Source organism: Perna viridis, chromosome 13, assembly GCF_037379345.1.
Source record: "Perna viridis isolate PV_CMFRI_1.1 ecotype Kerala chromosome 13, ASM3737934v1, whole genome shotgun sequence".
NCBI lineage: Eukaryota > Metazoa > Mollusca > Bivalvia > Mytilida > Mytilidae > Perna > Perna viridis.
In genome coordinates, this window is record NC_142457.1 from 5,669,728 (window position 1) to 5,685,011 (window position 15,284).

Genomic DNA, 15,284 nt, shown 5'->3' on the forward strand with positions numbered 1-15,284 from the left:
AAAAAGAATTATTTTAGGCTTTATCAAAACAGTTAATGGTCCATGGATGTCAAACAAACTTAGCATTGTTGACAGGTGTACACAAAAACAAAATATGTTATGTAATATTGATAATTGATATAGCAAACATTGTTAACTGGGAAAATTATTCTTGCTGCATGCTGAGAAATTCCCAACTGTGAAAATTGTCAAATAATCTAATTTCAGTTTCAATAATAGTAAAGTACAGTCACTGACATCAGAACAATCAAGAGGACAGCACTCAATATAATTGAAGAAAACTGTTTCTCCAATGTGTCTCCATGAAAGTATGAAAATTTAATTAGAAAATTTTATCATAATATTCTGTTAACCAATGTTTATAAAGAACATAATATGCATGTATGTATGCAAAGACACGGTCTTCATATTCTGATTGTTACTTGTGTATGACTTGTTAGAATAACAACCAACCCCCCCCCCTTTGGATGATTTACATCAAATAACCAATAACTCTTAAACTAAATTTTTAATACGTGTAACACCCCTGACCCACAGAAAGGCTTGAGCATATGTGACTCATGGTTGATTTTGCATGTGATCAGAAAAAAATAATATATGAAACATGCACATGCAGGGTTTTCCTAAAGAAGCAACTGAAGGCCAAATTCCATGGTTCAAGCACACTTTTGGCCTGTTCATACAGAGTTTTTTCTTTACAACTGTATGCAACATTATGAAGTTTTGACCTGTTCAAAGCTGTTTTTAGCCGGTTCCAGCAAGAATTGGGAAAACCCTGCACATGGTATAGGTTACATACCACCAATTGCAGTGTTCTAAGATTTTTCAGGAATTGAGGTTTCTTCTGGAAAAATCCATATAAAATCAACTTTCCCACTGTCAATGACTGCTTTCCCAACAAAACAATCCTTACAGCTATGAAGTTTCCAACTTACCACGGGAAAGTGTAACTAAGTACCTAACTTTCCCTGACCCAAATTTCACTTGCCCCAGGTAACAGGAAATAGGAATCCTAGAACAATGAATTGCATCATCAATTTGGAATGTACGCAAAAAAGTCCTACGCAAAGGTACAAAGTATTCCCTTTAGCATGCCATTATAAAAAAAGTTGGCAATACTTTTAAATGGATGAACTTTTTTCAAAAAGGAAATTTTATTCGGATAATTTTGAGCCCAAAGTATGCTGCCTTAAACTTAAATAAACTAATTTGGTGGAACTATAAATAAAGATGGTCTAAATAAAGAATTTTTAGGATTCCCCGGGCTATTTTTAGGGTAGATGAGTTCCGAGTGTCAGTGCTGAACTGCAAGGTAGTAAACCCCTTGTGAAATTTTGAGTGGCATAGCAGTATATGTGTATGTTTCAGGCGATATATGGTTTTGGTTAGATTAAACTTAAGGTAAACTACTGAGAATCCCCTGAAAATGAGCAAACTAACAAAGAGAGTAATGGGAATCTGAATTAGTGGTTTGTAACCTATACGGTATAACAATAAGACACAGATACAAATGTACTATATTTGTAGTATAATACATTGTATATATATACATATATTGTAGATCTTTTCATCACATTCAGTACTTCCTAAAAAATGATGTACACGATGCTATACATGTACATTGTACCGCGGTATGTACATACTATGACCATTTACAAAGACAAAAAATGAAGTTGTGATAGCACTCTTTATTCCTCATGTACATGTATACAGTATATCATTGGATAGAAATATACTTTATAAAATTTTTTATGTACATGTAAATGCATACATGTAGAAAAGTTAAGGCAAGAATGCAAATCATCATGTAAACTATTTTCTCAATTGATATAGCAAAAACAAAATATAGGAAATAAAAGTTCTTAAGCTTAATCACACTAGTCATTCAATCAATCAAATCAACTCTGTCATGATAATGTGAAAAATTCTCAAGTGCATTGTACATGTACATGTATGATTGAAGTCATGTCATTATGTGGTGTAAGAAATTCCTGCATATGTTCTTCTAAATTACATGTACAGGATGGCCACGATGAACAGAGGTATTATTGGTACAGACAGTCTCCTCAAAAGATTATACAAATGTACAGAACATTCAGACTATTATAGTGATGTAGTATACCTGTCCTGACTTGTGTTTTACCAGACTAACGTCAAACTGAAAATCCCAGTTTTGAAATGATATAATGCATCTGATCCTGTGGTCACAGTGGAAGCAAAAAATTTCTGGTCTGAATGTAATTTTTCTGACTCACATACATGTACATGCTATTTGAGAAGGCTGAGTGTAGGTATGCAGAGTTAGAAATAGTAGCCTGCCGGCCAGCCTGTGACTGACTATTTTTGGGCAGGACTGGCCAATTTTAGCAAAAATTTATATAGCCATATAGTAAATTTATTGAAAAATTGTATTCAGGACTGGCTAGAATTTGAGTGAGTTTCCTACCCTGAGGTATGGTTGGTTTGGTATTACTCTAATAATCTTCTGTTCAATTTAATGAATTACAAAAAGTATGAAAGCTGAATATTCAGTATAATGTCAAATATCTTTAGGAAGCAATATAACATAAGCCAACAAATCTGTTTTATAAGACTTTAAAAATCCTTAAACTTCTAAGCGCAGAGAGTTTATATTTTTTTAATTACTTTTTTTTGTATATTTTTTAAATCTACATTTTTCTCTTTTATTGACTCCTACGAAGTGACTCCTACGATAGACTTCAACATACACTAAAGTAACATTCAGTGATTGTATATTGTTGATAACACTGATTGAACATTGAAGAAAAAACACCTCTCATGTAATATTGCAAAATTTCACCTTCCTGCCAACTTCTTATATTTTTAAAGACTATGCTTCACCTACATTGAAAGACTGATTTATTCTGATGTCTGATTAAGATAATTCTTGGCATGAAGCCTCCAAACACATCGTAAATCTCACAACTTTAGAAGCAAAAACTAATTAAAACTCCTACTAACATTGCACTATTATGTTTTGTACATACATTTCATTTGAAAATCAGTCATCTTTTCAACTTGAATCTTTAAGTTTTGAAGTGACTTTTTTTTATTTTCTACATAGGAACTCATTTCAGACAGAGTCTTGCCCTCTAAGTACTATCACACTACTTAGGGGGCAAGGCTTTGTCTGAAACTTGTGCTTATGATTTTTCTACTAGAATAAACCTGCCTAAAAATAAAATGCAATCCCAGAATAATTGAATAAAACTGTTACAATTCAAATATAGCTACTCACTTTTCATTTAGTTTTAATTTGTTTTTTTTTAAAGATTTACAGAATGTACATACTTTTTTAAATAATGAATTCTGCATAATGATGACCAAAGTTTTTGTTGGCAGGGAGCCCGGCGTAAAAACTGTCCCTCGTGCCTGAGAGCTTTTCTAATCAAAATGCACGGCCAAATTCATAGCATCGGAATGTCGTTTAGAAAAATACACCTATATAGTTTTAATTACCGAGATGACACAGCGAGATTTCATAGAATGATGCCTTTAACTTCTATTTCAATCCAGCTCAAAACAACCACACAAAAACCGTCTGGATAGAGTAAACCGGAAGTAAATATAGATTACGAAATGGCTTGGTTTCGTTTCGTTCGTTTTTATTACGGCGTGAAGTAAAACAGGGTTGATCCAGACATTTTGAAGAGGAGGGGTACCAGCCGGGTTTTTTTTCAGAAAAAGGGGTGCTAGGACATTAATTGCCATTTTTGTCAATTTTACATATGAAAATGACAACTCTTCCAATAAAAAGGGGTGCCAATCACCTGCACCCCCTCTAGATCCGCCACTATGAAAATAACTTGATATCCTTTTTCAGAGCTCAAAAAGCTTTATTCAAAGTTGGTTCATAAAAAACATAAACAACACAACAATGAGCTTTTGAAACCAACATCAGTAGCAGAACAATACTTCACATAAGACACACACGACATTCAGCATTAAATACAAACAAAGCCGCAAAGTCTTTTAAACTGACTGAAAAAAATCTGGGTTCTAATGTGGTTTAATCGGCAACTCGTTCCATAACTTGGCCGCAGTATACCTGTATGATTTTATGCCATATTTGGTTGTTCTTACTAATGGAACTGCTACCAAATTCTGGTACCTAAAAGAATAATTGGTATTTTTAATGTTTATTACTTTAAGTCATGTAAGTATGATAGGCTTCTTTTGTATATGATGATAATACTTCGATTGCCTATTTTGACCCCATTCCACCACCTGGGGCACACATCCCAGTTGCTCTGTAGGCAGAGCGCCCTAGCCCCCGGCTAGGGTTCTGAGCACTACTTAGTCGCCTTTTACGACAAGCTTAGCGCTGCTGCATGCTGATTCTTTTAACACCCGGACCTTCACGGGGCGGCACGAATACGATAAGCTCTAAAATCGGGTGACTTCCGTTAAAATCTTGGTTTCCTTGATATAATTACTCTTTCGTAACCGCAATGACCCAAATGTTTTCAATTAAAACTGATTACCAGGAACCAGATTTAAACAACTGGCAATGGCTATTTATAGATATAGGGGCCCTGATAATGTATATAACCTATATAGTCTAATATTCTTGCGGAAATCAAAGGATGTACATGTAATCCAGGGACAAAAACCAAACAAGGAAATCAGACAAACACAACAAAGAATATAACATGATATAACCAAAATAATACAAAGTAACAAAATTAAATGAGTAACTCGGACTCCACTCAATGACAATTTTTAAAATACCAAATAAACCCATTTATACCTGTAGTCTCATTTTGACACCTCAGGGTATTGTAATTGCTTGTAATTCAATCAAATATTATGATAAAAATATTATAACATTTCGTTTAATTGTTACTACATTGAGAAATCACACCTTGAAAAACTAGGTTCGGCAAGGGGTGGTCCGGTGCACCGCGGGACCACCCCTACATGGATTCTGTTAACACTGTCACCAAAGAGTTATATCGTAAATCTCAGTTTTACTATCGACAAGTTGTTCATTTTAAGCAGATACCATTTACACAGTGGCGAATCCAGAGAGGATGCAGGGGGTTGGCACGGATTTTGATGGTGAAATGGGTCATTTTCATGTGTAAATTGACAAAAAAATGGCAAATAATGGCCTAGCACCCTCCTTTTTCTGAGGAACGCCTGGCGTCCCCCTTTCTTAAAGTGTCCGGATCTGGCCCTGCATACACTTCTAGCAAAAAAAATAAAAAAATTACACAAAATGATAAAATTTAATTGTGTGTTGTAATGGTCAGAAACCGTACTTCTCTTGACTGAAAAATCATTAGGAAGACAATCCATTACTGATCTCAGCATAACTATAAGTAAAAGGTGCAACCTTTATGTCTTTTAAAATATTGTGCTTTTTTAATTGTCTATTTCATTTGTGAAACATTTTTCTTAACTAAATGCATATTTAACAAATAATGCAAACATCACGTCTTATAAAGAATTGAAAGCAGATAACATGCACGAGGAAATTGAAAACCATCCGCTCATTGGATAAAATTCTCAAAAAACGCAGAAGTGAAGCGCCGATTATTTATGATTGGCTGACAACATAACACACTCTAAAATCAATACGTGGAACCGTATGCGCTTACGGTATATTGTCATTATTTTAGGTTACAGACCACCAATTCAACCAATGAGCATTCGGAACGTACGCAAAATTAGTCCTACGCAGAAATTACCCCTGTTCCTCATAGTGCTGTGAAAAAAGTTAGCTCATTTAAAAAATTTAAACAGTTTCTGAAAGGAAAAACATTTCTGTACATTTTATAGGTGCATTTTGCTTCTTGTGATGTGAAGCCTAATCTCCATAATGATTTTTAAATATACCCCTATCTTGTGAAAACACTGGGATTTCCCATGCTATTTATAGACACTTCACTTCCGGTGACCAGTACTGCACTGCAAGTCTGCTAACCCCACATGCCATTCTGAGGATTGTGAGCTGACATATGTAGAATCATGCTGATATATAGTCCTCTGCAGGTTAAAGTTAAGGTAAAGTCCAGAGAAGCCATTGAATATTGTGAAATTAGCATAGAAGCCTATGGGAAGTGGAATTAGTGGTTTTTAGCCTTTAGCATCTTCTTTAGACTGATACTGGCTGAACGGAAACCAATCTTAAATCAGAAGAATCGGTAAACTTCGTAAATAATGGCAACGATCAAATTAAAAAAAAAAAGAGTTACGATATACATTCAATATAGTATTGATATGTAACAATAATTTCAAGAAAGTTTTGATACTATCAATGTTATTTAATATTCACTACATTGTCTATCGCGTATTCCCGTTTTATTTTCGCGCATGAATGATTTTGTCTTAAACATAGAAGAAAGTTTGATCATACATGATTGACTTTGGTTACGTTTCATGTCAAAGTCAATTTCTAAGAAACTATGTACCCTAGGATAATGTAATGTAATATCTTTGGGAGTCTGTCAGCATCAAGATAGATAATCAATGTAAGTAGCATTAATGTAGAACATTCAAAGCTCTACCTTCCTGCAAAATTTCATCAAAATTCATTAAGTTTGATAGAGCTGCAGCTCTTAAACTATACAAGATAGATGATCAATATAAGGAGCCATAATGTAGAGCATTGAAAAGTCTACCCACCTGCAAAATTACATCAAAATCCAAAATGTTTTGAAACATTACAGCCCTTAAAAGTTTTATTTTTTACCGAAAATTATTTACCGTATATATTTAAAAAATATTCACGTATTCTATTTTAACGCTAAGAGACGAGTAGCATTTTGAAAAGCTAATACTTGTGCATATTACGAAAACATTCATAAGTGCGTCATTTCCGGTTCCACAGGGACAAATTTTACAAAATGTATCGCCTGCGGAAAGTAAATAAGTAGATAAAGGCTAAAAACCACTAATTCCACTTCCCATAGGCTTCTATGCTAATTTCACAATATTCAATGGCTTCTCTGGACTTTACCTTAACTTTAACCTGCAGAGGACTATATATCAGCATGATTCTACATATGTCAGCTCACAATCCTCAGAATGGCATGTGGGGTTAGCAGACTTGCAGTGCAGTACTGGTCACCGGAAGTGAAGTGTCTATAAATAGCATGGGAAATCCCAGTGTTTTCACAAGGTAGGTGTATATTTAAAAATCATTATGGAGATTAGGCTTCACATCACAAGAAGCAAAATGCACCTATAAAATGTACAGAAATGTTTTTCCTTTCAGAAACTGTTTAATTTTTTTTTTAAATAAGATGAGAACTTTTTTCACAGCACTATGAGGAACAGGGGTAATTTCTGCGTAGGACTAATTTTGCGTACGTTCCAAATGCTCATTGGTTGAATTGGTGGTCTGTAACCTAAATGACAGTAGAAATGCGCAACTCCTTAGTGACAGTGGTTATACACACCGATTTGTTTCCCGGGAATTGTAGATCGGCAGAAGTGAATTTGTTGTATTTCATACAAGAGAGAATGTATTATGATATTAAAGTGGGATACACTTTAAAAATATAAAGCAATTGATTCACCGATCTGTGGCATCATTTGTTGAACGCAATAATTTGTGAGGTTCTCGATCGCGTGTTTTATTCTCTACTTTACAAATTTAGCTTCTTTGTGTTTTAGGTGGTGGCGTTTCTTTTGTTTTTGATAGTTTGATAGCGTGATTGAATTTTCGGTTTTTTGGTTTTTTTCCTCATTTTTTACTGTGAAGTTTATCATATTTATGGAATGATGTGTGTACACTAACTTTGGAGGATAATATCGGGGATACAAGTCATGTTGAAAATCTCTCAATGAATGTAACAGTTGCGGATACAGGGGAGGGTTTCGGAGTTGTGTCGTCGTATTAAAATTTTGTTAATTTTGTACAATATTAAGGCAAAACGGAGCAAACGACAGCCTGGCTCCTCTTTATATAACTTTCATTTATGGAACAGATTTTCTCTTTTTATTTATTTCTGGGCCCTGTCTGCTTAAGGATCCTTGACTTTGGACATACCAAAGAAATCTTCAAATAGAATTAAAGAAAAGTCCGAAGACGTTCCTAAAATAATCTCTTCAGAATGAATTATTTACTACAGTTATAAATACATAAGCGCTTGAAGCTTCAAAAACAAAGGCACATATATAGGTTATACTTTTATATTAGAAATCTTTATTTCAAGACCATCATGATTATATAAAACCCTAAACCTATATAAAATAAATATACGTTATACTAAAGTGAATGGCAATGTAAATACAAATTGGACACTGAACTAATATATCGTGAAATACAAATGTATATGATGCAGCAAAATGGAGTTTCAAAAGAAGGTTTTCGTATGGGTTTCTTTTAGAGTTTGAGTATCCAGGCCAAACAAACCCATTCGAGTGACATTTGACGCTTTTAGATGTATTTTATAGTAAATGATGAACTCTTGGAGTAAATTCTAGATATGATACCAATTTAAAGTCCAAAATGCAGCGAATTCCGCTTATAAAAGTGCACAAACCGCTCATACACTTTCGATCACTCATACTCTTTTGATATGCCATTTGATTAAGAATACAACTATATGATTGTCTAGAAATATGTCACTTTGAATACTTTAACTGTTGCATCACGTGCCCCTACCCACAGAAATCCCTTAGAGTCAATAGCGGTTGCATATGGGCCGTATACTTCATCATTTGAGGTCAAAATCAGGCGTATGAATTTTCCAGAGTGGTCTAAGAGGTGGATTGCGTCGTTGGCATTATCGGTCACGAATATGAATCCTCTTTGGTCACAAGCCAGTCCACGTGGCTCAAAACTGTTCTTAAGACCGGATGTTTCTGAGCCTGTGTACTTTGCTTTGATGGTGCCATCTCTTCTGTGTATTGTTACGCATCTTCGCTGGCAATCAGCAACGCATATATCGCCCGTCATGTTTACCGCGATCCGGAGCGGGTACATGAATTTCCACTGGTCCTCATCGCCGAATTCTCCGAGCATTCTACCATCGATTGAGTATCGTAAAACTTTGTTTTTGTGTCCCTCCTTATAATCTTGGAAAGCTAAAGATTGACCCGTGCAGACGAGAAGTTCGTTGTCGTCTATTATCGTAATACCACGTGGGTGTTGTCCAAGAGTGGCAATGATAGAAAAGTCAATGTTACCATGACTACGAAGAATTTGGCGTTGATCGCTGCACGTGACAATCAAGGATTTGGATTTATCTTGGACGATAGTGTCGATGTTCCTGCCAACGGACTGCGTTCTTAATCTGGTACCATAGACATTGAAGAGATGTATTTCCGGTTTCCATCCTGACGTCACCCATGCTTCTCCGTCACCAACGGGACATATAGAACTGACAACCTTGAATGTATCGTCTACTTGGAATACTGCCATTTCTTGGATCTGAAAAAAGAACTACTAATTATAAGCAGCGCCACAGAGCAAATGATACGCCCGACCCCGAATTTTGACCTATTCAGCCTATAGCTCTTGAACACAATATTTTTGTTGCTGAAAAAAAAATACCCTGAAAAAAAAAATAAAAAATAATAATAAAAAAATACCTCAAAGCAATTTCGAGTTATGGATCACTGCTATCCACATTATACGTCGGACAAAACGATAGATGTGTACTAAAATGGTCATTAGTCTAAATTTGTGAGCCAGCAGAAACCTACCTTGATATCAGTTGCTGGTGGTCGTCTGGTCGTCAAATTACCGAATGATTCCTCAATCTTTCCCTCCAATGTTATACTGGGACTTAGCTCTAACTGGAGTTTCGGTAGCTGCAGTCGGTCAGCCGTGGCAGCAATATTTTCCATCTGCTGGACCAACAATTCCTTATTTCTCGCAATTTCGGCATCTGCACCATACATAACGGATTGGTTGGCGGCATGTATTTGACCGGCTAGTGCTTTGGCAGCTTGCGTAATTTTCTTACGATGTGCATCTATTCTTGCACTTTCGACGTTGTATTCGCCGTCTACATCATGCTTTAAAGTTGCTGCAAGTTTGTCAACTCTTTCATGAAGCTTTGTTGCTCTTTGGTTGATAGTTTTGACAAGTCTCTCGCGGGTGTGTTGCATGTTTTCATCGTACCTATTAACATCGTTTAACTGCTCATGGAAAAGAGGAAGGTGAAGTTTAGCACTCTCGAGTTTGCTGTTGAGATGCTCACGTGTCTGTCTCGCGACCTCCTGCAAATCATCGCTCACGTGGTTTTCGTGTGATGTAACCTTACATCTGAGGCATATCGTTTGGTCGCATTTTCTGCAGTAGAAGGTCAACTCATCCCCTGGATGCTTATCACAGTAAATTCGTGTAAGAACCCTATGACGGAGATTTGGAGTAGCATCTGTAACGAATAATCCTATGAGATGATGATCACGTGATGCAGTCATCTTCAGATGGGTCTTGCAGCAGCTTGGGCACATATTCTGGTCACATTCTAGACATCGACTATCGGCTATATCGTGTCTCTCACAGACGTCGCATCGAACATTAGGGACGTATGTCGACTGCAACTTGTCGGCCTTGACGTAGTAATTGGTCTGGAATCGAGCAACTCCACCTTTGGGGATGAGAGTATCAGTTAGGCATAATGGGCAGCTAAACCGACCAAGCCTTCCGGTTTTATCAACGTAAGATTCGAGGCATTGGAAACAGAAAGTGTGGAAGCATGGTAAAATTTTCGGTCGCTTGTATTCTCCGAGGCAGATCCCACAAGCATCCGGTTGCATCAGATGCCCGAGTGAACTTGGTTCCCGACTTTCCATCTTAAGCACCTAAAATTCCACCCGTGGTTTCAATCCATAGTATGAAAGATTGAAAGAAAATGTCTGCTCTTACTTGTCGTTATGGAATAGGAACTTAATACTTGTTGTTACTAACAACCGCGAATAGAGGACGGGTCATAGGCAGGGACTATTGAATGGAACAGTAATTATATCTGTGGAATAGTAGAAAGGTTAGAATAACTTTTGAAAGTAATTAAGTGGAAACTATAACAATGGGAAATGACAAAGCTGGTCAGAAAAAAAGTGACGAAATGTCCAAATTTGTGCTATAAAAGAAAACAGATTAGAATTGCATTTTGTATCACAAATTAGTTTTTCAATGTTTCTCGTAAATTCTTTTTTTTAATTAAGAGTAAGTTCATAAACTGTAATAGGCAACACTAAATCAAATAAGAAAATACGTCAAAAAGTCTTTTGAAATATTTTACAGAACAAAGTTTTATCGACTCAAACATAAATTCAAGACTATAGTCCGGGTGTCAATTTCAGAGAGAAGCCTAAAATTCGATTTTATTGTATGGCAAAATGTTTGCTTTAATGTGGGCGTGTCTTCATTAAGTTGATACAAATTAGTTACAACACTGAATTCATTTACACATCTTTGTAATTAAATGTTATATTTATAAATGTATATCATTAAGTATTAGTTTGAAAATCCGAATGCTGCTTTAGAAAGACCACTGGTACGAAGCCATATCAACACGATAACGCTAATACCAAAATGTTCAATAGAAGTATTGACAATAAGTATGCGCCCCCCCCCCCCACAGATGGAACCAGAAAGAGCCAAGTATTGGTTCAGGAGAATCCTCGGAAACCCACTGTTGACTACGCTTCACACCTCACTCCATCACTCGTTGTGTTCTTGAACGTATGCAACTAGAAGTGTGAAACCTTGTATTCTATGACATTTCCACTGCAAAAAAAAAACAACAAAAAAACAAAAACAAAAAACAAAAAAAAAACCTGGGACCCCTTCTCCTACTTGTAAGCATTGTTAGTAAACGAGTATATCAACACCACGTGTCTTGTTGTACAAAAAAAGTTAAATCGCGAATAATTGAAACGATGCAATTAGTTTAATGCATGCAGCTTGCGCAAGTGGACATACAATTCTCTACAGATTAAAGGACTTTAATTTGCAGTCTAACTATGAATGCTAGTATTTGATTACAAAACCTGTGTGAAGACAAGTGTATACACACTTTGGTCTTTTTATCCACGATAAAGTAAATAGACATTTAAAGTTCATTTTGACAGGTTATACTACTTGTAGTATTAAAGTATCTAGACCAGGACTTATTCCAGGGCTCTGTCTTTTCCTGGCGTATTTAGGAACAACTGAAGTCTGAAGAATTTGTCTTCGTTATTTTGTCGCATTTGAATATTTCTTTCTTCCATTAACCTGTTCAGCTAAAAAAAGACTACTCATCGACTTTTTTGTATTGAGTTAATTGTGTGCATTGTTAATTAGACCTCATTGTTTTAATGTACAGTTATAATTATTCCTCCTTTGTTTAAAAATATTTCCTTTAAAATTGTGTGTGCCCAATGCTTGTAAGGGTCATTGGTTCATAATACATGACTAGAAATATCAATTTCATTTAAACGATTTCTATATTTCAGTGCGTTTAAAAAGTATCGATTTCAAAATTGTAAAATTTTGTTGGATTTCGAAAGTATTGTATTGATTACGGTTAATTTCATGGTTTCTAGATACTGATTTTGTATTTAAAGCAAGGTTTTGTGGACAAAAACATGTTTCATATTACATGATGCATTTACAAGCAGGCTCGATAGAGATGAACTTGGACACACCCAGAAGTAGAAGCGAAGGAAATTCGTGTATATGTATAAACTTAACCTACTAAAAAGGTACAGAAAAACCATTTCCAGGCGAGATGGCTCTATCGCCACATGATTTCAGGTACCCCATAGATCACCTAGAGCGATGTGGATTATGTTTGAAGACTTTCAAGGAGCCGCGAATGCTCCCTTGTTTCGATAGTTTCTGCAAGGACTGCGTAGCTGTTTACATAGACGCAAAACGAACCGGGATCACTTTTAATTGCCCCTTATGCTCTGAATCTATTGATATTCCAGAAAAGGGAGTTGATGGCTTTGATACAAACATTCATGTTGCAGCAACCAAAGCAGTTTCTGCTGTCCTTACAAGGCCGGACTGTGATATTTGTGATACCAAAGAACCAGCTGTAAACCGCTGTGTTGAGTGCGCGCAAAATATGTGCAAAGGATGCAGTAGAAACCATCTAAAGATTAAATCAACAAGGAATCACCATCTGGCCAACATGACTGACCCAGAAGGACGCGTTTATCTGACTTCAAAAGCATATTGTCCAAAACATCAGTCCGAAGAAATATCGTTCTTTTGTATCCAATGTCAACAGTCGATTTGTTTGAAGTGTCGTCTTACAGTTCATGAAAACCATTTAACAGAGGATTTATCAGATAGTGCTGTCAAAACAAGAAGAATGCTTAAAGGAGCCTTGAAAGAAGCTGAGCAGACGGCAAGTTCGCTTTACAATCAGTACAATGACTATAAAAACTACAGTAAGAATATAGCGATCATGAAAGGTCAAGTCTTGTCAAATCTTGTAACCCAAACACAAAGACTCCATAAACTGATCGATGAAATGTCTATCCGTCTTTCATATTTCGTCGAGGAAGAGACGTCTGCAGAGCAGCACTACATTGATTCGAGGACGCGGGAACTCGAAAACGCTATTACGTCATGCAAAGCACGTATTCGTGCAGCCACTCAAATTGTTGAATGTGGTTCTGACGTTGAGTTGGTCCAAGCAGCCGGACAGTTAGGTACCAGAATGCAGAGTATCATACATCCAAATGTTACTTTCATTAAGCCGAACAGATTGGAAATTGGTTATATCCCAAGTGTTGTCATGGATGAGGATTTGGAAGGAATGTTTGGAGTGTTGAACAGCCGAGTTCAGTCACCGGACTATATTCGAACCGAAGAAGTGATATCGTTCCGCTTGGAGAACAAAGACGACGTCGTGAACTGTATTTGTCCAACATCTAAAGGAGAGGCATGGGTAACAATCGGATGGACGTCAGAAATCAGACTTATCAATAGAACTGGTAGAACCATCAAGTCATGTCTTATTAGTTCTGACATTGACTTTATTGCTCTCGACAAAAATAATGTGCTGTATGTTTCCTGTCGCGCCGAAAAGTGCATCCGGAAAATCAACGAGGAGATGGAGATTATCGAATCCATCGTGTTTGATGGATTTCCTCGTGGTCTTGCGATCACTTCAACCGGAAATATTCTTGTTTGCTTACCAAAGTCTAAAACTTACTTCGAATATTCTCCCGGTCATGTGAACACTGTCAAAAAAATATCGCCTTTTAGTCCAGAATCTAATAGCTATGGCGAATCAGGCGATTTATTCGTTTATCCGATACGCGTTGCGGTCAATCTGTACGGGGACATATGTGTTTCAGATAACCTGCGTCATAGCGTAACGATTTTTGAGAAAAATGGGAAGATAAGTTCGATTTACTATGGACAAAAGGCCAACGACGATCTTGGACGTGATTCCGCGCAAACAACAGCAAGGTCTCAACACAAAGGATCCGAAGACTTGATCGAGGATCCAATAGTAACTGCACGATCCGAAAAGTCGCCGAAAGGCACACCAATAGCAAGAGCGATTCCCGACCAGGAATCGGAAATGAATCCATTTGATCCACGTGGGATAGCATGCGATCGATACGGACACGTTTTAGTCGCAGATTACAGCAGTAATTCAGTCCATCTTCTAGACCACTCGGGTCGTTTCCTTCGCCTTCTTCTAACAGAGGATGAAGGTATGTTCGGTCCTACCTCGATAGCCATCGACAACGACGGTTTTCTGTGGATTGGAGGCGGGAACGCAACCATTAAAGTCTATCGGTACATCAAAGCAGACGAGATCAAACGAAAGCCACCGTCTAGAAAATGACGTAACGTGTTGAATAGTGGACAAGCACGAGCTTCAGCATTTGCTTTGCGGATTTGTGAATAGAACATTTTAGATGTTTGTGAAGACAAATTGTTTCCATGTGTACGTGTAAAAGCACTAATAAAAGACAAAAAAAAGGAGTGAAACCACGAATCACGACTGGGTATTCTTAAAACACTAAGGAAAAAGACGTAAAGAACGGACGAACAAAAAAACAAAAAACCTATCAAAACAGTAGAAATCAAACGAAAATGCACAAATGACCTCCTTGCACTATAGGAGAGTTCTCCGTGATGTCATCACTTACCTGTGACCCCCTTGCACTATAATATTGCAACAACAAATAGCTACATCGGTAGGGTTAAAATCTTTTTTTTGGAAAAAAATACTTCGAGGCTTAAAATAACAAGTTTTAAAGGTTCAAAAAGTAGATGAAACAAAACATACTAGAAAAACACTCATTTAATTTTTTTAAAGATGAGTTGACTAAATGGGGTG

The 15,284-nt window shown here is 36.6% G+C and overlaps 3 protein-coding genes across 9 annotated transcripts in view; 1 reads left to right on the plus strand and 2 right to left on the minus strand.

The window, feature by feature from the left end:
• LOC148599361 (band 3 anion transport protein-like) overlaps window positions 1–3,584 on the minus strand; it is a 74,044-nt gene extending 70,460 nt beyond the window's left edge. For 6 of the 7 annotated variants that reach the window (XM_088559516.1, XM_088559518.1, XM_088559507.1 and 3 more), the window contains exon 1: window positions 3,481–3,584. The gene's annotated coding sequence lies outside the window, so the exon portion shown is untranslated. Of the gene's footprint in view, window positions 1–3,312; window positions 3,460–3,480 lie in introns of those variants that run through there. The other variant, XM_088559508.1, reaches the window with a different exon arrangement.
• A 4,478-nt stretch (window positions 3,585–8,062) lies between these two features.
• LOC148599362 (E3 ubiquitin-protein ligase TRIM56-like) lies at window positions 8,063–10,883 on the minus strand. Its single transcript, XM_088558951.1, has 2 exons — window positions 9,682–10,883; window positions 8,063–9,406 (listed from the first exon to the last, which is right to left on the minus strand). Exons 1-2 carry the CDS (start codon window positions 10,777–10,779, stop codon window positions 8,588–8,590), a joined length of 1,917 nt encoding a protein of 638 aa, XP_088415077.1. The 5' UTR covers window positions 10,780–10,883; the 3' UTR covers window positions 8,063–8,587.
• Window positions 10,884–12,445: 1,562 nt separating this feature from the next.
• LOC148599363 (uncharacterized) lies at window positions 12,446–15,284 on the plus strand. Its single transcript, XM_088558974.1, has one exon. The coding sequence runs from the start codon at window positions 12,702–12,704 to the stop codon at window positions 14,784–14,786; it is 2,085 nt and encodes a 694-aa protein (XP_088415100.1). The 5' UTR covers window positions 12,446–12,701; the 3' UTR covers window positions 14,787–15,284.